This window comes from Cucumis melo, chromosome 2 (assembly GCF_025177605.1).
Source record: "Cucumis melo cultivar AY chromosome 2, USDA_Cmelo_AY_1.0, whole genome shotgun sequence".
In the NCBI taxonomy this organism is placed as follows: Eukaryota; Viridiplantae; Streptophyta; class Magnoliopsida; order Cucurbitales; family Cucurbitaceae; genus Cucumis; species Cucumis melo.
Window position 1 is genome coordinate 19,448,556 of NC_066858.1, and position 25,175 is coordinate 19,473,730.

Consider the following 25,175-nt stretch of genomic DNA (forward strand, 5'->3'; position numbering starts at 1 on the left):
TGTTGTTAAGTTGAAAGGTTGAAAATTTGGATGAATGGAAAGAGAGAGAGAGAGAGAGAGAGAGAGAGATGAGATAGTTTAGAGGAGGATTAGGAGGTAGGGGGATAAACTTTTGGTTGATGAACCTGAGCTCAAAGTCACATGCTCCCCCTTTTTAATACCCAAAATCTTTTTTTAACTTTCCAACACATTATGTACTATCATTCATGACCCACTTAATCAAAAACCACAAGCACCTCAATCGTCTCTTGGATTTCCTTCCTCCTCTTTTTCTTTTTTTAAACATCAATTTTCATTACTATCATATTTTACTCTATTATATCATCATCTTTTTTTTTTTATTTTATTCTACTATTCTATTACTCCACTATCTTTAATATATATATACACACACACCTAGTGTGTGTTTGTTGATATACTAAATTTCACTTTTATTTTATAATTGATAAATGTCTATTTAAAATTAAGATTAAATTTTGATTTAATTTAGTTAATTTTTAATTTTATGATTATCCGAAAATTAAAGTTATTTAATTACTTTAAAAGTTTTATTGACAGTTAGTTAGAATATATCTAAATGAATTAGTTAGACTAAGTAGATTGAGCAATACTAAATATGATAACTTTTCAAAATTGATTTTGGTTGTTAAATGGTTTCATGTGTATATCAAAGATAGTATTATTTCAAATTAAAAAAAAAATAGTCATTTTGAATTTTTTTCCATTTGAAGAAGCCTTTTTGACTAAGTAATACCTTAATTATTCTTCATCCAAGGGGAGATAGAAAAACCCAAGAGGTTTCTCTAACCACATTCTCTCTGTCTTCATCCAAACCTCTAACCTCCTTTGTTTGTTTAGGTACATTGTTTTATATCTTAGTAACTTTTTTCATTTTTACTCATTATTTGTTCTTACTTTCTTCCTTCTTTTTCTAGCAATTTTGTTTTCTACTTTATTTTATTTAACTAATCTTTATTTTACATTTTTATCCTTGTACTCATATGCTTATTTAAATGTTTGCATTTACTTTATGGTCCATTTAATATATTTTTGTTCATAGTTATTTATTTTTTTATTATTTTTAATTAATTTTCTTTAGAAAAACATCTGACAACGAAATCTAGAAAATTTGGGAATCCGATTTTTTAAGATTCTTGAAGTGAGAAAATCGATTATTTGAAAGTCTGAGATCAATCTCCAATATGTTTTTATTAAAATCACAATATGCTATTTTATGTTTGTTTAATTTATTATGATGTTTTTTTACTCATTTTTTTACTTATCTAATTTTTTTTATTAGGTCTCATTTTGATTTCTATTTAAAATTTATAAATCTTTCTAATTAAAATTTTATATATTTTAAAATCTTTCTGATTTAAATTTTTATCAGTTTTAAAATCTTTCACAAAATTAGTCTTTTTTTTTCCTTTTAAATCATTTTAAAAATATTTCTTGTAAAGTAATAATTTGTTATGTTGTTCAAATGTGTAAAATTTAGTAAATGATTTCATAAGGTTTTATAATCAATCTTTTTTAATAACTTATAACGTTTCTTAAACAAAATCCTATGACGGAATGTAGGAAATTTGGGAATTCGATTTCTTAGAATTCTTGAGGTGAGGGATGATATTTTTGAAAGTCTAAGATTTGATTCCAAGAAAAAATTATTTTAATTAATGTTTGAAAAAAGACATCTATTTATTAGAAGGTTATTCTTACGATAGATCTTGAGAAATCGTACTAATTTCTCACCTTATTTTGAGGTGAGAAACTTTGTTTAATATAATCTAATTGATGGGATGTTTTTCACTTATTTTATGAGATAATTGTTTCTAGTGAGGGATAAAATAAGACATTAGTTTTAAAAGAAATTAAAGAATATTTTTAATTCATTGGCCAACGTTTTCAAAATGAGTATTATGGAGTAACATTCTTTTCATACACAAATGACTCTCGAACTCAATTTTAATTTTCACATATCTTTTTTTGTGATTTTATTTTAAATTGTTTATTTTATTTTAGTGTCTATTCATGCCATAAAAAAGATCGATGGCTGATGTCTCTTATTTTTATTTTAAAATTAACGTTTTCGAGGATATTGGTCACTCGGCCATGTCATCTCAGACATGTAGCAACAAATGTTATCCACTTAATGGTTTGATGGGCATGTGTATTAGAGTAGTATGCATGTCAATAAAATGCAAATATTCATCTTCTTACTTTTAATTTAGCAAATTTAAAAAGAGACATATCTAAGAAAATACTTATTAGTAGTGTTAATTCTGTATAATATTATAATAGACTTAATCAAAATACAATGGATATCTAAGATATTGAAACTAAAATATTATCAAAATCTCCGTAAAACTAAGAACTCGATGTTCATTAACATTTAAAGCTTTAAAAGGGAATATATATATATATATATATATCAGAATGAACCTGTCATTAACAAAAAATAAATAATAATAATAATAATAATAATAACAACAAATAAACAAATAAATAAAAAACTTCCCCTCTGTATGTAAAAAAAAAAATGTTTAGAAGCTAACTTGTTATGAAATTACTAAAAGTTGAAAAGAAATGGTAATGAAGAGAAGGACAAACCCTCGGGGGCTGCAAAATCAGATTTGTAGGATCTTTGTCATTTACTTCACCATTTTGGTTCCCCTAATCATTAAGAACCCTAACCCTAGCTTACAGCTGGATTATCCTCTAATCTTTTTAATTGATCCAATTTTTTAAATAAACATTAATTCTTCACAAAATTGGGGAACGGATTGAGGAGCGCCACCGTATGAATGAGGGAGCAAGAATTCTCGAGGGGTACCAGTGCATCATAATTAACATGCCTTTGCCTACTACTGCTACCTGCACCAATTATGCTCATAAAATTAAGTCATTCATACCAAAATATCATGTTTCTTCTTATACTTTGTATTTTTATTGCATTTGTCCTGCATCTTTTTTTTTTTTATTATCATCTAATATTTGTCCCTTTACTCTCAATAAAATCTTCAAATTAAATCAGTCCCTGCATTTGGTTTCTTCACCCTACCCATGTTGAAAATATATTTAGATAATATCTTTTTGGCCCGTGAAAATTATTATTGTTATTATTTGATCGATTTTAATAAACTTAGCTTTAAATTACTAGATTTAAGATTTATTATATTGAAAATAAATGAAGTTACGTAAACTAACTGTACCAATACCAAATAGTTTGTTCCCCTAAAATAAATTTGACGAATGATCACGTTGTTAAGTTTTGATTAGGTAAGAACCTAGTTGTAAGAGGAGTATTTATAATTCTTTGTTTATAAATATTTAATTAGTGTAGAGTATATCTATATAGTAACAATTTGATTTTTCCTTTTTGCTGAAATGAGTACGAGATAAACAAATTAATGTGAATCATTATTATGGAAAGTTATGCATTAACAAATTGCATTCCTTATGAAAATCATTTTACTAGTGTATGTTTTGTTTGTCAAGTCATAAAAAGAATAATTAAAATAGTGAAGATTGAGAGTTGGGTCTGAGCAAATATTTTGTAATCAATACTTATCTATTAAATTGAATCCTAGATCTGTTTGATTAATTAATTAGAAGAATGTTGACTAAAATAAATAAGTTAAAAAGAAGAGAAGTCTTTGTATTCTAATTTAATTTTACTAATATCCATCATAAAGTTTCATGTTATATTAAATCAAATTTTATATTCCCTAGTTATCCTTTTTTTTTTTTTTTTTTTTAAAAGTTCATATATATTGTTATTTATCTTTAGTTATGGGGTTTATTATTATTATTAACTTCATATTTGACCGCGTATACTTGATTAGAAAAATATTGAGAGACAAGAAAAATGGAACAAATATTTTCATCTTTATCATTAAAGACATGTGTTCAACACATACACTAATATAAATTCGGTTCTTTAATATAATCATGCCATTAGTGACCAAATAATAGCATCTTCTTTTATTCTTTTTATTTATTATTATTATTTATTTATATAAAGTCCAAACAATTGCATGCACACATAATGAAGGAAATGATTATTATAAATGGTTAATTTTGAAGGAAAAGAATAAAAAAAGAGAAAATTTCAAAAGAATCAAAACTCTATCATACTGATATGTATGAATATAGCAAACAATTAGTTGGTTTAAAAAAAAAATAAAAAAAATAAAAAAAAAATAATAATAATAATAAAGAAAGAGAGAATTGAGAAAAGGAGAAAAAAGAGTAGAAATAGGGGAATATGATTAGAATATATATGTTTGGTAGGATGAGTGAGGTGGCACATAGGGAAAATAAGAGCATTAATATATGAAGGGAGAGCAAGAAACATGGCCATATACTAATTATTAAGATAAATATTTCTTGTAAAAGAATTAGATTATAGAAGGACGTGTCGTTTAATAGAGAGATGTGGAAAGTTTAACGTACCAATAGGAAGAGAGAAGATGGTAATTAAAAATTAAGAAAATCTAAGACAATCGCTTTCAAGTTGGAGTCAAGAAAGTCGGAAATATATTTATTAAAATGAAAAAAAAAAAAAAAAAAAACTCAATTCAATTTTATATTAATTAATTATTTATTTAATCATCTTTTCATAGAGCTCGCAGTTTGCAAGGAATATATAATATTATAAGCTAAACACATTATTAATGCACTGAAAATCTTAACGCAATCTCATCCAGCTATGCATCATTCGTTTCTTTTTTTCTTTTTTTTTTTTATTAAATAAAAGTATTATTATTATTATTATTATTATTTTTTTAAAAAAAAAAAAAAAAAAAAAAAAAAAATCTGCTTTAAAGGCTTCAATTTTTCAGATCCCTTCTTGATTCCTTAGCATATCTTTATATATTTGTGCATATATATATAATTTTTTTTTTGCTCTTATTCTTCATTTTGGTACAAGATTTTTTGGGAACTTTGAAGTGAATTTGAGTTAATCTAGTTTGTGATATTAATGGGGAGTGGTTATTTTGGGGAACCAAGTTTAGGTAATAATAATGAAAGAGGGAGCGGATCTTCGTCGTCGTCATCACCGTCGTCTTCCAGAAGAGGGAAAAAGGGTGGTTCTGACAAGCAGCCAAGGCAACCCCAAAGAGGACTTGGAGTTGCTCAGCTTGAGAAGATCAGATTGCATGGTGAAATTGCTTCCGCTGGTTTTCATCCCACTTCTTATGCTTTCACCAATGTAATAACCACTGTCTTGTGATCGATATTTGGTTGTTGACTTTTTTTAGTTTTTTCTTCGAGGGAGGGCTTTATTTATTGGTTTGAAATGTTATTTCAGGATCAAGAAATAGCGAGGGTGCAAACGGGTTATGCGTCGGTACCATCTTCCACCTCCTCTTCGCCGTCTTATGGCTTCCCCTCTAATGTTATGGTATTGTATTGAACCTATATGGTGTTGGTTTTTGTTCGATGAATTTTATATGGGTTTTAGTTCTTGTTTAAGACACAAATTGTCTTATATATATAATTATTTAGAGTTATGTTGACATTGGAATTAAATTGGAGTTTAAGAAGTAAATAATGGGATTTGTTTGATTTTAAATTTAGAGAGTGATTTTATGTACTAACTACTAATTAGGTTGTACTGTTAGGGCTAACCCTAGATCTTAACTAATGTCTCTTTTAGGATTATTTGAAAACTAATTATTTGAATTCAATTCAGGAAAATCTTTATGGACTTTTCAACAGCTCCAAAAATTAAGGAGAAATTACGTTTTGTTGGTTTTTCTGAACCAATTTACTAAAATTCTGTATGAATTACTCTTTTTCTAATGCACTTTTTACCAATCTCACATGTTTTATTATTCTTTTTTTTTTTTTTTTAAAAAAAAAAAGAAACAGTAACTAATGTGATTTCATTTTATATATAATTAAAATTTGATCAATGTTTGTAAAGAGAATCTTAACACTAATTTTCAAAGAAGCATATCATTGTGTAAAAAAAAAAAAGTTAGCTTACCCTCAAAATTTCTTTTCAAATAACATCATATTTTGATTAATTAATTTGTATGTGCATAAATGTTGTTAGTTTTAAGAAAAATGCAAAGTTTTGAGAATAACGCTAAAATTAATTTGTGTGATGGGTAATAATGCAGATGGGGTTTGGAGAATATGAAAGAAGAAGCCTCAGAGATGGTGATTCTCAGTATAGCACAAGGTACTATATACACTATATATTATTTACATATTTCACAAAAGATAAAAGTTTCTTTTTTCACTTTACTAAATTAATTTATAGAAAAGGTTTAGGTGTGTAAAATTAGAAAATTGAAATGTAAAATTTCTTTTCTGATTTGGATAATTATGGGAAACAGATGGGATCCAAGCAATAATGGTGGGATCTTAGAGAGCCAACATTTTGCACAGCCAAATATGACATGTTATCTTCAAAATCCACAAGCAGATCAGGTACTAATTAAATCAAAACTTTTCCTTTCTTCAATTCTTTTTATCTTTTTTTTTTTTTTTTTTTTTTTTTTTTTTTTTTTTTAATTTCCATTTTAGTCCTTTCAACTTTACACAATGATTTTGATAAAAATGTTGAAAACAAAACCATATTTTGTCTCTTCACTTTCTAATCAAACATATGTTTGTATATTTTTATACTGTGTTTGGTGCAGTGTATTTTTGTCCATTTCTTTGATTTTCATTATTATTGTTACAATTACTCGTCAAAACCTATCCGACATTACTTTTCATCATTCAAAATCAATTTTGACGGTGAAAAAAATATCATATTTTAAGAGTTATAAGATTTGTTTTGTTTCACTTTTTAAGCATTTAATTTTGAAAAAACAAATTATTTGAGAAAATTTGAATTATTTGACAACTACTCAAAATAACTTTTGAAATACTTTCACAAAATTTAATTTAATCTAAGCCTATTCGAAATTGATTAAATTAGTTTTGATTGATTTAACTTTAAGTGCATGTTTTGGGAGTGATTGATTTTTATCATATAATCACTTTGAAATGTATTTAATTGCTCAAAATTAATTAGTGTTTAATTTTACCTTTTCAATTAGTATAGTTTGTTTCTTGTGTCATCATAAATAGTTTGTTATGACTAAAAACATATTTAAGAGTGATTTTGAAAATTAAGAAAGTCTTTTTTTTAAAATTGTTTTAAAATATAATTCACTATCAAATATATATTAAATACATATTTCAAGGTGATTTCGTACCTAACAACAAATGATTTAACCATTTTAAAATAGATACCAAACATGATGTGTTACATCGATCTAAAGTACTTTTAACAGAAGAGTGCAAATAGAGAGAAAAAGAAAACGTCATTTTAACAGCCATCTTGTTTAAACATCATCGTTACAAACTCTTTTGGGAACAATATTCTTGATTAGAGAAAACATATATTAAATAAAAGTTCCAAAACACATATCATCCACATCCACATCCACTTTAAAGTAGTCAGCTATTAATTCGTGTATACATATCCTTGGACTTGAATATCTGTCCCAATAAATTGAAAGATGGTTATATATATTCCTTAATTGAAAGAGATAGGATATATATATATATATATATATATATATGGTTATTGGTTAGTGTGTGAATTGAAATTGTTGAGTTATTTTTGGATCTATATTTGATTAATAATGTGAGTGTAATGAATGAATGAATAATGAATAATAATGTGGTTTGAAATTGATTTATATGCATGGATGCAGTGGACACAAAGCAGAAGGAGCAAAAGGCAAGAGAGGAGTGGAAATATGGGTCAAAATTCTGAAGGATGTGAGAGCCAAGAATTGGATTTGGAGCTTAGACTCTCAATAATCTAAAATTAATCAAACAATTATTAATTGGATATTGGGATTTGGATTTGGATTTGGATTTGGATTTGGATAAACCCCTGTTTTTATCAATACACATAATTTTCGGTGGGAAATTAGTGGAACAATATAGTTATAACCATCATCTGTGGATGATCTCTCAATTGATGCAAGTCAAAAGAGACCAACACACCAACTTTTTCTTCCTTTTCTCTTCTAAATCTCTAATCCATCACTATGTATGTATGTATCCATGTAACCCCTGATCTCCTCTCTCATTTCTTTTTGGAATACTCTTTTCTTATTTCTTCATTCATTATCTTTTATCTCTCTCATATCTGTACATACCCTATTATAGTTTTAATTTCATGCACAATTAATTATATTTCTTATCAAAAAATAAATGCATTCAAATATTTTGAAGTAGCTTCATATATGTTTACGTGTGTTAATAAAATCCGATGTTGGGTAGGATATATGTTCCACGACATAATTTTACACTTTCGAGATCAACTAGATGATGTGTCTCTTCAAGATTGAAATCATAACTTTAGATTATTTCAACCCTCAAAATTTATGCACACAAATTTATAAATTTAAATGCACAAGATATTCACTTTAATAACTGTCTCATTCAAATCATTGTTAGGAAGATCTAATGGAAAAAACCATAGTTAAGGGAAAAAATACAGTATCTTTACTCTCTCCTCGTAAGTACATCACTTGAATTCTTCGAGTTATCACATTTTGATATTGTGTTTAAGCTTTTCAAGTGTCGGTGTTGGTAATGTCTTTGTAAATAAGTTTGCCAAGTTGTCTTTTGAAGAATTTTGTTGAATATTGATGTCATCATTTGATGTTTTGTCTTCATATAAGAACACCGTACCATTGGCTAGTTTTGATCATCAATATCGCAACATGATTTAAAGTAGTTGTTTTAATCTACTTCATAAGCTGCCATAATATATAAGTTATCTTTTATATGTACTAAGTAACTTGTATAAGATCTAACTAGCATGAGTTAGATAAATAACTATTAGTTCTCAAGATTTGAAACATAAGTTTATTTTGATTGGATTGTTTCTTTTCACATAAGTCAATCCTTTTTGTCTCGTCGCGACATTGTTCAATATGTTTAAGTACATATTACTTATTTTCATAAATAATATCTTGAGCAACATTGTATGCAAAAATGTTGTCAAGTTATTTAAAGTATGGTTCCATTTCTTGTCATGACATACAATTTTCTCGAGATCTCTTTACTATTCTTATTTACTATAAGATTCTTATGAGTATTCATATTTATGATTTTTTCTAGAATATCCTCCATATTCTTAACTCAGGTATTAATTGACTACTTCTTCTTTAAAGATCTTTCTCTTTGGAACTCACATTTGCCTATCATGCTTCAAGGGTAATTGACTTGTAGAGTATTGACAACTTGTTGCACTAGGATATCATTCTTAAATAGTATTTTTGTAATCACTATAACTCGGTCACTTTATTACAATTGTAAATATTCTGTAGATGCATCTACATTTGATTTGATATTCTTTTATTATAAATGAGATATCTTTTGAACTTCTAGTTCAAAGTAATATGTACGATGATCAAAATGAGAATACTTATGCATTTTATTCAATTTATTTTTCCAACATTTTTTTTAATTTCTCCCCCTAATGTTGGAAAAATTGTCTAATTAATGAGAACTAACAAATTGCATAGTAAATATATCATCCATTCGGGGTTTAATTGTTCCATCATCTTAAACATGATCTCATACAGAATTTAGAAGCTTTTGCTATTCAAACATAAGCTACAAGATGTTTGTTCACTTATCTCAATCAGATATCAAATGTTTGGGATACAAACTCACTAGCATTCTTAAAACAACATAATAAGTATATTTAGGACCATCAATTGGATGCGTCAACAAGAATTAATAAACCATGAATCTCTTCCAAAAGCATGAGAGATTCAATTTGAATTTTCGCTAGTGAGAGTTTGGTAATTAACCTTTTGAAAACAATAAATCTTGATAATTTATTACATGAAAGAACCTTCTAGTTCTTCAATAGATGTCAATGTACATTTTCAATCATACATTAATTTCATTATTGATCTGACTCTCATGTCAAATAAAATTATATTTGGATCAATGAACTTCAAGTTCATTGTTGCATATATATCAATTACATGAATGTGTGTAATATAATTGAGAAGTAAAAGTAGGCAAATTTTCTATATGCACTGTCTGCAGAAGATTATATATAATATAAGCATATCATATATTATTCTTATAATCAATCTCTCTAGATGATATAAAATTATAACATATACCTTCCAAATTTACTAAACTTTGCTTTGATAGATTTACAAAGATAGTAAAGTATATCAAGACTATCAATTAAGACTATCAAGTCTTGAAGACGTATTGTTTACTTTTAAGTATAATATGCATAAATGTAGACGCAACACATAAATATCAATTATTCTTATTCTCTTCAAGAAATTAAAAGGAAATCCAAATATATCATCCATATATAAATGGGTAAAAAGAATAATCATCTCTTGTCAGGAAATTGTGTAAGTAATCTGTTATACCCAAACAATATCATATTTATTATAAGGTTAAAATAAAAACTATGATATCTTTTAGAGATACAAATAATTTCTCAAAGTTTGCTTTCATACATCGCTCTTCTTTTAATCGTTAAGAATTTTAATTTTTTTCAAATAAACTCATAATGTACGACAAGTACAAGATTATTGTATCTTTTTCAAAACATATTTGGAGAATACAATTCTCTCATAAATATGTATGGTTCTAATCAAATAAACACTTCTTCTCTATTAACACTATTTCGATCTTACTAAATATTATAACATTCACTTCAGGAAATGCTATTAAATTATTTAATCAAAATTTGCCATTTTTTTTATAGAAACATATGCTCAATATCTAATATAATGTTTCAAACTTTCTCTCTCAAATTGTTATTGCCAAGAGCAAAGATGTTTTGACATGTGCAACTACGAGTGCACAACAAAAACAATGAGTACTGACTCATTTATGCAACTTCAGGTGCATTAAATCAAAATTGGGTTTAAGAAGTAATTAACTATTATATATACATAACTTTCATAAACTTTGTGATAAGAGAATTTAATCAAATTATATAATCACTATATACAAACTTTTAATAATCACAAAATTGACATGAGAATAATTTAAATATTTAACAATCAAATAAGTTTTAGCGGAAGCATGACAAACAAACAAAGTTAAAGATAATATTGAAAATTTATTCTCATATTTAAAAAATAATATTAACCTTATATAATTTTAAGGTATATATATAGAAAATAAATATTACCATAATATTTGTTAAGTAAAATTACATCCAATTAGGAAAATAAATATCCTAATTTAAACTTTCATATAAATTAATTAGAAAAATTTCTCAATCAAATATTTCAAATATAAGATTAAATTTAAAAAATACGATGCACTAATTTACAATTTATGATAGTTCTTAATCTAAATGCATGACATTTTTGTATGCAACAATTTTAAACATATACCACATGCATAAATTGATGGTTCTAAGAAATAATTTTAAATTACATTGATTAGAATAAAGATTTCATAAATTTTTTTAATTATTATTTACTCAAACTTACATAGCAACCTTAAAAAAGAGTATCCTCAACAAATACGAAAAATGTGTGTGGTCTAAAATAGTAACCACACATATATATACATAAACTTCAAATAGAATTTAAGTTTGAATATATACTTATCCAACACATATGTCATGATAAAAATATCTCATGCACCCAAAATTTAACATAAAAAAGTTTTATCATGAAATGTCATACATAACTTGAAACCAAATTAAAGATTGTTTTTCAATTGTCATACATAACTCTATTTAGTTATTCTACCAAAGTATGAGGATAAAGTGCATGCCACTTTTTGTCGAACATATAAAAATATGCATTAAGTTTCCCGATTTGATCAAATCAAATTGTAAAACTAATAATTTTACCTTAGCAAACAATTTTACAATTAATTCACATATATTGCACACTTGGTTATCAAATGTTCAAATTCAACTTCTTTCAACTTTATATTTAAATTCAAGAAAAATGAAAGATAGTAATAAGAAGATCAATGATGAATACACCAAATACATACACATATGACAAAATCACCAAAATCAAAATACTCACCATATTTAAACGAAATTCTAGATATCTAAAAAAATTATGGAGAATATTTTAGCAGGTTTTTAACATGAATCAAAATCAATTTCTAGAAAGTTTTCAACGTAGTAGAGACTCGTGCTGATAACGTGTTATAAAATAAATAACAAAGAAACAACATAAATAAAAGAATAGAGAAGAGAAGAAATAGAGAACAATTAAACTCAATTGTGGTGTCTGTACAAATTATATCCACATCTATTTATAGGGTTGTGAGAATAATGGTTACAAAACCAAACATAAATAGGGGACAAAAAAGTTACGAAGATTAATAGGAAAAAAGTTAATAGATGAATTTGTAACCTAAGAAAGTTACAGACATCTAATAATATTTAACTTTAATTTAGAATATTCATAATACACACAAATTTATAAATTTAAATGCAGATAAGATATTCACTTCATCAATTAATTAATATGATGAACATAATCTGTATTTGCAGAAGAAGCTCTATAATCTAATGGTCAAATCTCTGACATGGATGTTATGATGGTAATAAAATGAGAGAGAAAAAGAAGTAGAAATTTTAATATAACATAGGTTTAAATATCATTTTGACGTTGTCACTTTTAAATTAGTTCAATTTTAGTTTTTGTATACTTTTAATAAATCTTAGACTTAGTTGTTCAACGTTAATTCTATTGAAATTGATTAAATTTTTATAATAATTTTCATACAAAGAAACACGGTATATATGTGAATATATTTTTAAAATCTATAGTAAAATGCTAATAAACAATAAAAAGTATAAAAAATCTATAATAAATTAGTAGTAAGAACTAGATTTAATTAAGATTTATTGAAATTTAGGGTTTAAAATTGAACATTTTAAAAGTATAGAGACTAAATTAGACCAAAATGATATTTCAACCTAAAAGACACAAGGAGAATTTGTTTCTCAAATAATGCTTTGTAAATGTTCTTTAACTTAATCTCTTTTGTGAAATAATGTCAGAAACAAAAACAAACAAACAAATAATATATTACTAACTTCACTTGCTATTATTTTGAATGCATTTATTGTTAGAAACAAATTGTGTCTTGTCAAACCATCGTTTTGAAAGAAAAATTAGCTACGACCTTGTTGTTAAATCACACATGTCGGTTGCTCTCCAAGGTTAACACGCAACTTCCCAATTCAAGTGTATGCACTCGCGAGAGTAAGACAATGATCAAAAAGAAGAAATTAAAGTTTTTAGAAAGAAAGAAAAATCACTCCACCAACCTTTTCCTTTTCAAATAAATATATATAAAATAATGATTTTAGATCTAAATTTAATTTTAGGCCAGTAACGGTTAAAGTATTAAATGTATAATATTATTATCAATTACAATAGTTGTAACCACCAAAATAATAATAATAATTCTAGTCATTCCCAACAATTCACACGATGAACTATATTGCATTCTAGCTAAAATAGTAATAAAACTTTTTCTCTTAGTAAAGAAAGAAGTATAAACTTAAACATTAATATTTTTCGATTCAAATTGATGCATGGTGAGGTAGGACAATAATCTAACTAAAGAAAGTAAGTTAACTTTTGAACTTTCGATTACTACGGTTGAGACCCCTACGATATGTTTTACTTTTTAAATTTTCATCGATTCTGCAATAAAGTCTATCACAATAGACCATTCAAAACTATGATATTTAAGGCCATGCACATAGAACCTCGGGTTAACGTGAAAGCTCTAAAAAAAAATCCTTAAACTTTTTCATAGAAGGCAACCACACCTTCACAATCACATTTATTATTTTATCTTGTCTATCACAATAGACAACTCAAAATTGAGCTATAAAGACTTCACATCTAGTTCATAGCAAGACCAACTTCATCAAGTTTGTCAAAAACAAATCACTCAAACTTGAACTATGAAGATTTTACAGTTATCTATCAAGTCCATACCGAAACCATCGAAAAAAGGACTATGAAATTTTCAAGATTTTGTTTCATCCATTAAATTAATAAAGGCTATGGACCATTAAAATATTTGAGTCCTTGAAAATCCTAGAATTACTTTCTTGTTAGACCTTTGGTGGGATGATCAGCTAAATTCCTTTTTTACTCATCATTTGTTCTTACTTTTTTTTTTTTTTTATATTTTTATTTTACTTATAGATTATTGTTTATTTTACATTTTTTTATCATTGTACATAAGCTTATTTAAATGTTTGTGTTTACTTTATGATGATCCATTTAATATATTCTTGTTAATAACTGTTTAATTTTTTTTTAATATTTTTAATTAATTTTGTTTTAAGAAAACATTCGAATCTAGGAATGGGAGTCCAGTTTTTTAAAATTTATGAGGTGAGGAAATCAATTATTTGAAAGTTCGAGGTCGATCTCCAATATGTTTTTCTTAAAATCTCAATATGCTATTTATGTTTGCTTAATTTATCATGATGCTTCTTTATTCTTGTTTTACTTATCTAGTTTTCATCTTAAGCCTCATTCTCGTTTGTATTTAAAATTTATAAATCTTTATAATTAAAATTTTCAATATTTTAAAATTCTTTTAATTTAAACATTTCTAAGTTTATTTTTCTAAATCATTTAGAAAATTTTTCTTTTAAAGTTATAATTTTTTATGTTTTTCAAACAATCAAAATTTAATCTACGATTTCATGAGGTTTACTAATCAATTTTTTCTAATAACTTATATCATTTTTCTTAAACAAATCCTGCAGCGAAATCTAGGAAATTTGGAAGTCCATTTCCTGGAACTCTAGATGTGTAGGATCACATATTTGAGAGTCCAAGATTTGATCAAAAAAAAAAAATAATTTTAATAAATATATTTTTTAAAAAACACATATCTTTATTAGAAGGCTATTTCTAGAACCGATTTTTAGAAATTATACTAATTTCTCAGTTTCTTGAAGTGAGAAAATTTTATTTAATATAGTCTAATTGATGAATTGTATTCATGGATGGAATATATTTTGTTAGGTGTTATTGAGTAGCTGTCGTTGGAATAATTTGTTTTTCATGATGTATTATGGATTGGTAGTTGAAGGTAATCGAATTTGCAATTAATCCCTGTTTTTTTTATTGTCTAACTTAAATTTTGAAGGTTGATTATCTCTTACTATATTTTCTGAAAAGTGTATTGGTTTTCTGAGTTTTCTTTACTATGCTTTTTAGAGTAACATTTTTTTGGCCCAATACGTGCAATTGTGAACGAAGATATACTTCTGGAGATGTAATTGCCATGAGGCTACAGATTCAACAACTTAAGGCACCAACATGTCTACTTTGAACTTGCCTTATATTCATTCACCAGGATTGTTGAAATTTATATATGAAACTGGAAACATATATGAAATACAAATTAATTGATAGTAACCATAATAGAAGGTATTTTAAAAAAAAAAAAAAAAAAAAAAAAAGAAAAATTTGAACTCCCGGCACATAAATATTAGGTGCCGAGAGATTATAGGGTGTTATCTATGATCCCTCGACGTAGTATATACGGCGTCGTGAGTTCTTAATTCCTAATGTGCTGCATTCTCGATGTTGGGAATGTCTCTCCCAACGCATTTCGCTGACCACGGTCGTCCCAAATGCATATCACCCGACCACGATCTTTTGTGCGTTGGAAAGTCCTTTTCCGACATTTTTTTTTGTACATATCCCGATAATTCTTTAGAAACTACTTGTTTTAGTTTTCATTAATTGACTTGATTTTTTAAAACGTGGGTAAAACCTATATCAAAACAAGAAATTTAGAGATAGAAATAGAGCTTATAAACTTAATTTTCAAAAATTTAAAAACCATAAACTAAAGTGTTTGTTTGGTAGCCATTTTATTTTTTAAAACTAAGTCTATTTCCTCCTCATATCTTATTAAAATTTACATTTATCTGAAGATCAACATCAACAATAGTCGAATTCTTAGCTAAATTTAAAAAAAAGAAGAAATTAAGTTTTTTAAAAACTACTTTTATCAATTCTAAAAAATTGGCTTGATTTTTAACCATCGATAAAAGAAAAAATAGCAACAAGAAATTTGGAGGTAAATAATTCTCAAAAACTAAAACTAAAAATAAATCATGATGAAATGAAGGCTAAATATTATCAAATTGGATATAAATTTGAAGGGTCAAATTAATTCAGATAAAGGTAGTTGTTTTAGTTACGTTTGAACACATTATTAACCAGAACCAACTTGTTTTCAAAGTTGTATACATATACATATCTCATCTCATTTCATACGACAATTATATGTTATTGAAGATAAACATAGATCCAAATCACATCAACGATTTGAATTAGTTTAACTTCCACCTTTTTTTTTCCTTTTTTTAATTTCATATTCATCTTAAGAAAACAGATAATTACTCAAAAATAAAACAAAAAACATCATTGGTCTCTTAGTTTCACAAATAATATAACAAAATTGATGTATGCATCTTGGAGGAAACAAACCCTTTCCCCCTTCTCTTAGGGCAATCAAACTATATTTATAGAGAGAAAGTAACAAATGAAAGACCAAAGTTACATGGAAGAGGACAAACTTTCCAACACTCTCAAATATTTAATCAACAACTCAGTTTCCTACGCATAAGATGTATCAAAATTGCCAACTAACCCAATTCCATATATAAAATCATCAATGACCTAAGCTAAGGATTATGACTTTCATTTTTTTTTTTTTTTTTAATTTTAAATTATAAGTTTATTTTATCGGGTTTTCTAAGTTAGCATATATTTGTACTCTCTAAGTTTCTCAAAATAATTTGTATATAATAGGTTCTTAGGCTTTAAAGAATAATGTCTAATTTAACATTTCCTTGAAAATGTTTCTAAATTGAGAATAGACAACTGAATTGTGAAATCAAACATACTCATTTTTTGAAAACTAAAAACTAAAAATGAGATAGTTCCCCAACGAAACTTTAGCCTTTAATGGATGTTTGGACACCCATAATAGAATTGGAATGCAATGTAGTGAGTAAGAATTGTAATATTAAACTCATTTTGTTTCAATAGTTTGTAATTAAATTCTATTTCCATCATTTACGTGCATTTCAACATTCCTTTAATTTTTGATAATGTTAATTGTACAGTACGTCAAACGCTTTGATTAGATCATGAAACATTAGTATCATAGGTAATGAATAGGTTTAGTTGCAAGTTGCAATGAAAGATTATGCGGTTGAAATAAAAGAATAATACATATAGGAATATATATATATATATATATATGTATGTATGTATATATATATATGTATGTATAGACGTGAGAAAGAAAGCTGGCAATTAGACACAACAAAAATTTGGATTTAGAACAACCCACGACCTTTAATCCATTATTAACTTTTTTTTTAAAAAAAATATATATATATATATATTGATTTGGATGTATGTTTGAGAGATGGAAGGAAAATTGAAGTCCACCAACAATGTTTGTTTGAATTATAATAAAAGTATAAATATAATTGGGTAACGTTTTCTTACATTTTTTGATACATTGAATATATATTTATCAAACCAATAAAATATGGTTTTATTTATTTATTTATTTATTCCCTTTGCCACAATTCTATTAACACAAATCAATGTAATGTTTTTCGACTTACTTCAAAACTTTTTAAAAAATGTTTAACGCGTATAGAATTTAGAAACAAACGATGCTTTTTTTAAATTATAACAAAGCAACAAAATATTTACATTATTTAAAATAATTTCGAAAATGGAAAAAACTCAGATACACAATAGAAGATACAAAAAATTCCCAAGTCTCATGTCTAATATGTTTGGTAATTTAGATTTGGTACATAATAGTCTAGATTTGACTCTAATTGTTTAAATCTGGGTACCATACCAATGTCCCAACAATTTTTTTTCAAAGTAGCTCAACAATTCTTAAAAATACAACACAAATCAATGTAATGTGTCCTTTGAACAAATGTTTGATGTGTATGAAATTTAAAACAAAAAAAATCTTCTTAAACATTTTCAAATATACAAAATAAACTAAAATATAATAAAATTTCATATCTATTATAGATTGACTTTTATCAACTTGTGTCTATCAATTTCTTTACGCTTTTCATTTATTTATATTTTATTTTAGCTCTATTTGAAATGGCCTTTTGTCTTTTTGTTTTTGTTTGTTTTTTTCAGAATTACTTTGATTTTTATATTTTTAGTTTATTTAGTTCCAATAGTTTTAAAATATTTATTTTGGTAACTTTCGATTTTAATTCATTTTAAATCCTATACTTTAGAAAGGATCATTTTAACAAATTAAGTTTATTAGAGATAGAAGGTTTGAATTCAAATCCCACAATTATTATAAGGTAGAAAAAAGGATCATTTTGATTCTATACTTTTAAAATTGGACAATTTTGATTTTTTTTTATTTTCATTTATAAAGAATAAAAATAGTCTATTTTTAAAAGTTCAATAACAAACATTAATAAACCAAAGTTCAATCGAAATGAAAAGGAGTGAAAGTCATAAATACAAAAAAAAAAAAAAAAAAAAAAGTAAAACAAAACAAGGGTCAAGATATTTATTTACTTGGTAAGAAATTAAGATATTTATTTATTTTTATTTTTATCTTTTTTGGACAATAAGTGAAGGATAAGAATCGAGTCTACAAGACAGAGAAAAAACCCTATGCCCAATAAAAAGTGCCTATTTTATCATGATTTAGATATTTAATTGATGTGTAAATACAGTTATTATTAAATTTGTAATCTGGAAAACCTTCAACATAATTACAATAGATATTCATGCCTATTGATCTTGTATTAAGGGTAAACAATAAGGGGCCGTTTGGAGGAAGGGTTGGGTTATGGGGTTAGAGTTATGATAAACCTAGTATTAAAATAAACCTAGGATTATAATAAAATGTGTTTGAGGGAAGGGTTATGGAGGAAGTGTTATGATAAGATGTGTTTGGAGAAAGGGTTATAAATGAAGTGTTATGATAATGTTGTGAAGAAGGATTGAGAAAAAGTCGAAGAAGGGTTAAAAAGTGTTGAAGAAGGGTTGAGAAAGGGTTAAAGAGTTAAAACTAGGGTTACATAACCCTTCCCCTAAATGGGGGTTGGATTACATAACCCTAACCCCCATAATCCAACCTTCCCCCAAACGCCCCATAACAAACTAAAATGGACTAATTGACAAAATCAAATTGAACGAATCAAAATTTTGTATTTCTACAAAAGCACATGATGTGGTTCTATTTAAAAATTATAAAAACAAACCAAAATTTGTATCGAACCAAACATTTGTAGTTCAATTCATTTTGATTTGATGTACATCCAACTCCATAATTTTCAATTCAATTCAATTTCGCCATCCAACAAAACCACAAAAAACTCCTTGTATGAATATGAATGAAATATTAAAAAGAATATACATATTACATGAAACAATGAAAGATTTCTCTTCTTTAAGAAGAAAAAACTTCTTTTATCAATTAAAATAATTTATAAAATTAACATCTGGACATGGAAGAGTATATTTTCGGTAGAAAGATGAAGTAAATCATGAAACTTTGAGAATCTATACAAAGTTCATACTTCCTTCCTTACCATTACGCTCCATGCTCTTATCAAAATTGCGGGCTCCACACGTCTTTCTAATCCACTTGAACGAAAAAAATTATAATCCACAAATTGCATTAAAACATGCAAGCACATTGTTGTTATTGTTATACATTAAAATGAAGAAGAAGAAAAAAGAAAACAACAAATTCTATAATGTCAACACAGGGGGACCTTTTCAACTTTAAATCCTCATGCTTGCAAAGCTGTAATTCTTATATATATATATACTTATAGGTCTGACTTCTGCAAATTAAAAGATTAAAAAAAAACCAATGTCCAACAATGAAAAAAGAAAGACAAACTATATAAAGCAATCGAGAACTTGAATTTTCAAAACGTCCATTTCAAACCCAGAAAAGAAAGAAAGAGAGGTTACCTGATATTGGGATTGAGATGGCAACGTTTCGATCTTTTTCTATAGCATTTTTGGTCTTTGTGATTGTGTCTAATCACATTGTGGTTGATGCAAATGTTTCAAAGAACATGGTCATAAACTGGGGACATAGTCAGTCCAAAATAATAGGGGATAACCTTCAGCTTGTTTTGGACAACAGTACAGGTGAAAAATAATATCATTTTTCTTGATTTACTGACCATATCTCCATGTTTCTCATACCTGTGTGAGAAGAAATAAACAAATCATTCTAGTAGTCAGCTTTGACAAGCAAGAATGATTCTATTGTTGCAGGCTCGGGAGCAAAGTCAAAGAGAAGTTTCTTATTTGGAAGCTTTGAAGCTCGAATCAAGTTGGTTCCAGGAAATTCTGCGGGTGTTGTAACGGCATATTATGTACGGTTCAATGCTGGATAGTGAACGCACTTCTTGACCACATATTTCACAAAATATTGATGTGTTACATCCTTTCATTTCTGGTGCTAATTCTTAATCTTGAAATTTTTGCAGCTATCTTCTACCGGTACAGCTCATGACGAGATAGACTATGAGTTCCTGGGGAATGTTACAGGACAGCCTTACACCATTCATACAAACATATTCGCTAAAGGTGTTGGAAACAGAGAACAGCAGTTTCGAGTGTGGTTCGATCCTACTGCTGATTTCCACAACTACACAATTCACTGGAATCCTAATGCCGTTGTGTAAGTGATAATTAATATCCTCAGACAAAAATTTAAAGTTCTACTTTAAAAGAACTCTGTTTACTGCATTATTTCATACTTTTTTGGATAAGAAAACAATGTATCAATTACTGAAATATTCAAAGACAAACAGTAGAAAACCCCAGAAAGAGATACAAGATTATTTCATTCAAGTATTAACATTTTGTTTTACAATTTCATTTTTTAGTTCTCTTTTTGAAATTTACACATGTTTCCTCTCAATTTCCATGCTATGATTATCACTTTCTTAAAGTAAGTTTTCAGCCAAGTCGCAAAACCAAGAGCTTAAAACAAGTTTTTAAAAACTACCTTGTTTTAGATCCCAGAGGTTACCTTGATTTTCTGAAACATTGGTAAAAAATGAATAACAAAACAGAGATTTATAAGTAGAAGTAATATTAGCTTTCGAAAACCAAAAATCATACAGTTATCAAATAGGACTTGAAACATTTGCCTGTGGAAGAAAGTAAGAAATATAAGGTATGGCTAATTTCAGGTGGTATATTGATGGCACCCCAATCAGAGTTTTCCGCAACTACGAGAAACAAGGAATAGCTTTCCCTAATAAACAAGGAATGAGAATATATACCAGTTTGTGGAATGCAGATGATTGGGCAACTCAAGGAGGTCGTGTGAAAACAAACTGGACTAACGCACCATTCATTGCTGGCTTGCGGCAATTTAGGCCTAGAGCTTGTTACTGGAATGGAGTGCCCAGCATTACCCAATGTGCCACCAAGTCCCTAGCAAATTGGTGGAATTCTCCAGCTTATGCACGGCTAAGTCCTCCTCAGTTGGCCAAACTTAATGAAATCCAGAGAAAATACAAGATATATGATTACTGCAAAGACACTATGCGATTCAATGGGAAAATGCCACCAGAATGTTATAAAGCACAGTACTAAGACAGGGATGAGTAAATTCTACCAACGATAATCCTATCGCACTCCCATGTTTTAAAATTGTTAATTTTTCTTCTTTCAGAGATGAGAGAGCATTTCTCCTTTTCTTTCTTGGTTACTGTTTGTAAGCTTATAGCTTTCTGATTGGTTTGATATACATGTTTATTATGTTCTAAAATGATTTACATGTTTCATATAAAGCTTGTTTCCCCATTGCTTTAACTGTCTAAGCCTTGTAACTAAGAAACTAGACAAAGTATACGTGCAAAAAAGTACACTAGGATGAAGAAAACAAGGCATGCAAATCCGTCAAAAGAGGCAAAGAAATGTTCAATTCTATACTTATTAGAAAGATCTGTCGTTGAAAAAGGACCCTTGAAGATTTCCTGAGAGGAACGAATGCATTCTTTTTAACTGTAGGATTTTTGGAACTGAAGTCAAACCTAATTAACTTTGAGAAAGACATTATGCTTCGAGTAGTTGAGAAAGATAAATAGCTACACAAGTCAACCATCTTTGATTCAGAATTTATCCATGGCTGTCTAGAACTAGAGAAATTCTCCGAGGAGACCACCACAATGTGGAATGCAATTTGGCACCGTAAGAGAGCAACTGCCAAAAACATTTTGAATCTATATCTAGTTGTTATTGGGAAACATGTAGATTTTCGAAAATACACCCAAAAACTATTAAAGAGCAACTATATTGCAGCGGTCACATTGGATAATTCTCTGTAGCTCGTGAAACTGTTCAAGTCACCCATGGGCTGTTTAGCCCCCAAACTGAAGTTGGAGTTGGCTATTTGTGAGGCTCCAAATATAATAATAATGTTTACAGTTATTTATAACCTACAATTATCTACAATAATGTCATTTGAAATCCCTCTTTGTCGCAATACTTACTATTTCCCCTTTCTCCCTCTTTGTTATCATGTTTACTATATACTACTCAGACTAAAATAGTTTGCACCAAAAACTATAACCAAAACTAAAATAGTTTGGACTCTAAATACAACTATTATAAACTATAAAAATCAACTCAATGTTCCAAACGCCCCGATGGCCATTTTGCACCCATCTGTGCTCTTACAAACGCCTAACCCTAACAAGAGACTAAGATCCATTTTTGCTTCCAAGGTACATGAAAGGTGTAGAGACCAAACAGAAAGCCAAGTAGATAAAAAGAGTTGGATGGAAATTTGGCAGAGGAACTCACAACCATGTCCTTCCTCTCAAGTGTCTAATTCTTCGGCCCATCATCAAAACCAACCAGCTCTATTTCAGTGCATTACACAAATTATTTTCGAATTGGAAGAGACTAAACACAACCCAATTTCACTACGGTTAATCACAGAGTAAAATTCAGCAGGCTACTTTGGACAGATTCATATCATACATCTCTGGAAAGAGCAAATTAAAAGAAAACCTAAATTCTCCAATTGAGAAATTAGAATCAGCTAATGCAAAGCCATACGCCGAAACCAATGAGAGCGGTACCAAACAGAGCGTACCCGACACGAGTGTCCTCGCCAAGGAGCACTCCGAAAACAGCAGTGGCAGCAAAAGTAGTGGCGTTGGTGACCGGAACGGCGAGAGATATTGGGGCATCACTCAGAATGGCGAAGAAGGTAGCAGAGGCAGTTAGATTAAGCAAAAAAGGGAGAGTGTACTGCCAAATAGAGAAGAGCTTGAGCCATCGACGGAGAGAGGAAAAGGGTTTGGTTGAATCAGAGGAAGATTGGAGAGCTTGGTCCCAGAGAAGAGCGCCACGGCGCATCAGAGCATTGGTGGCGCCCCAGACGAGACCGATCGCAACCATTTTTTCTACATCTCCGATCATCTTTTTCCCTCTCTGTCTCTGTTCAGTCATTAGTTGTGAATAAACCAAAATTATGTTGTAAAACTGAAATATGTATCAAACAGGACAATCGTTGAAATCGACAAATCTAACGAAAATATTTATAAAATATACCAAAAACATTTAATACGATAAAATTTAATAAGGTTGACGGTCAAATCTAAACGACGTTATTTAGAAAAACCAAATAAAACTTTAGAAAAACAAAAGAATGAAAGATGATAAAATAGACGAAAACGAAAAGAAAAAAAAAAAAAAGAACGAAAGACAATGAAACAAAGAAAAAGCGAAAGAACAAACTTAAAAGATTTAAAAAATGATTAACTTGACGGACTGGATCGATTATATTTATAAAAATTTTCCAAATACTTAAGAATGGAGCACAACTAAATGCATACCCATATGGCCACGAAGGGTTGTAAATAGTTGCAAATGATTAATAATTATGGGTGTTTTTAGAATGAAAAATTGGATGGTTGTAGCTAAATTGCTTTATAGATCTTAGCATCCATGTCATTAAATATATATATATATATATATATATATATAAATATAGCATCACATCTATCACAAATAAATGTAATCATGTTTTTGTTTTTCCCTTCAACATTGAAGCTCCTGCAACAATGATTTCCAATAGCATTTGAACGTAGCGAGGCCCACCTTCAGCCATCAACTACTTGGATCCCATTCCTAATTTTCCCAATGCTACCTTCTATTTACAAACCCTTCCTCCAACTTCAACGTCCTTAGCTTATTTATCCACCATCCCTAATTCCTATTTTTTGCACCAACACTCCCATTTTGCCAAACACTTTATTCTATGTTGTACAATAGGAATTAGAAGTTGAGATTTATCAAGTTTTAGAAAGATATATATTTCAATTTCTTACAAAATTTATGAACCATGCTTCAGCTAAATCTGATGTTAAAAGGGATAATAAATTTGAAGGTGAACACAGAACACTGGGTTTGGACACGAATCTTAAGAGGTTATGGTGTTTTGTTTAGTTTGAATCGTAGAAGTGGAGTTAAGAAGCTCTATTTAGTACCGTTGGAAAGTTTATTCAATTATCTACAACTTTCATGAAGATCCTTGGAGTTAAAAGTACTGAAAATGGGTTAAATTTCAGAAAGAAGACAGAAGGTTGTAGAGATCACGATTTTGGAGCAGCTCTCTTGCGATGGATTTCTAGGGAAATCTATTGAGCTTTTTGTTACCTTTTTTACAATTATATATTTAGTTTCTTTTTATTTGAAAAAGAGAAAAAGTATGTTGCTTATCTTTAGTGATTTTATTAATTCTTTAGTTGATATCTTTTCTCTCACTAAAAGGATATTCTTTAAAAAAGATTCCATTCTTCATGGGCAAGATTTTAACGGTAGGTAACAAGACCTTCAACCGAAAACTTTTTCCTTGTCCGTTTCAAACTTTCTCCATATTATAAAAGTGGAAGATCATTGCTTTTCAAGGCATTTTTCGAAGACGTCTCTCAAGCTCCAAGTTCATGAAGAATCTTTATGAAGGTAAGTCATTACCTTTTAGATATTAAATGAAGATTGGTTAATATCTTCATAGATGATTCAAGTGTATCCGTGATAAGAGATTTAAATAAGACTTAGTAATTT

General features: G+C 28.0%; 3 protein-coding genes across 3 annotated transcripts; 2 read left to right on the plus strand and 1 right to left on the minus strand.

Moving 5' to 3' along the window:
- Nucleotides 1–4,866: 4,866 nt before the first annotated feature.
- On the plus strand, nt 4,867–8,164 carry LOC103501036 (protein SPEAR1-like). The gene is made up of 5 exons (XM_008464529.3): nt 4,867–5,215; nt 5,315–5,407; nt 6,132–6,193; nt 6,351–6,444; nt 7,725–8,164. Exons 1-5 carry the CDS (start codon nt 4,985–4,987, stop codon nt 7,836–7,838), a joined length of 594 nt encoding a protein of 197 aa, XP_008462751.1. The 5' UTR covers nt 4,867–4,984; the 3' UTR covers nt 7,839–8,164.
- Nucleotides 8,165–19,431: 11,267 nt separating this feature from the next.
- On the plus strand, nt 19,432–21,911 carry LOC103501038 (probable xyloglucan endotransglucosylase/hydrolase protein 26). Its single transcript, XM_008464531.3, has 4 exons — nt 19,432–20,228; nt 20,358–20,458; nt 20,573–20,766; nt 21,284–21,911. The coding sequence occupies exons 1-4, from the start codon at nt 20,063–20,065 to the stop codon at nt 21,690–21,692; spliced, it is 870 nt and encodes a 289-aa protein (XP_008462753.1). The 5' UTR covers nt 19,432–20,062; the 3' UTR covers nt 21,693–21,911.
- A 941-nt stretch (nt 21,912–22,852) lies between these two features.
- LOC103501037 (uncharacterized) lies at nt 22,853–23,584 on the minus strand. The gene has a single exon (XM_017047436.2). It carries the CDS (start codon nt 23,556–23,558, stop codon nt 23,142–23,144), a length of 417 nt encoding a protein of 138 aa, XP_016902925.1. The 5' UTR covers nt 23,559–23,584; the 3' UTR covers nt 22,853–23,141.
- Between the last annotated feature and the right edge of the window lie 1,591 nt (nt 23,585–25,175).

What these genes read in the sequence shown, in the direction of transcription:
- LOC103501036 (XM_008464529.3), top strand. Translation starts at nt 4,985, where the DNA reads ATGGGGAGTGGTTATTTTGGGGAACCAAGTTTAGGTAATAATAATGAA. An exon ending in GCTTCCCCTCTAATGTTATG is followed by an intron (nt 5,408 to 6,131) that starts GTATTGTATTGA and finishes GTAATAATGCAG; the next exon opens with ATGGGGTTTGGAGAATATGA. An exon ending in AAAATCCACAAGCAGATCAG is followed by an intron (nt 6,445 to 7,724) that starts GTACTAATTAAA and finishes GCATGGATGCAG; the next exon opens with TGGACACAAAGCAGAAGGAG.
- LOC103501038 (XM_008464531.3), top strand. Translation starts at nt 20,063, where the DNA reads ATGGCAACGTTTCGATCTTTTTCTATAGCATTTTTGGTCTTTGTGATT. An exon ending in GTGTTGTAACGGCATATTAT is followed by an intron (nt 20,459 to 20,572) that starts GTACGGTTCAAT and finishes AAATTTTTGCAG; the next exon opens with CTATCTTCTACCGGTACAGC. An exon ending in TGGAATCCTAATGCCGTTGT is followed by an intron (nt 20,767 to 21,283) that starts GTAAGTGATAAT and finishes GGCTAATTTCAG; the next exon opens with GTGGTATATTGATGGCACCC.
- LOC103501037 (XM_017047436.2), bottom strand. Translation starts at nt 23,558, where the DNA reads ATGACTGAACAGAGACAGAGAGGGAAAAAGATGATCGGAGATGTAGAA.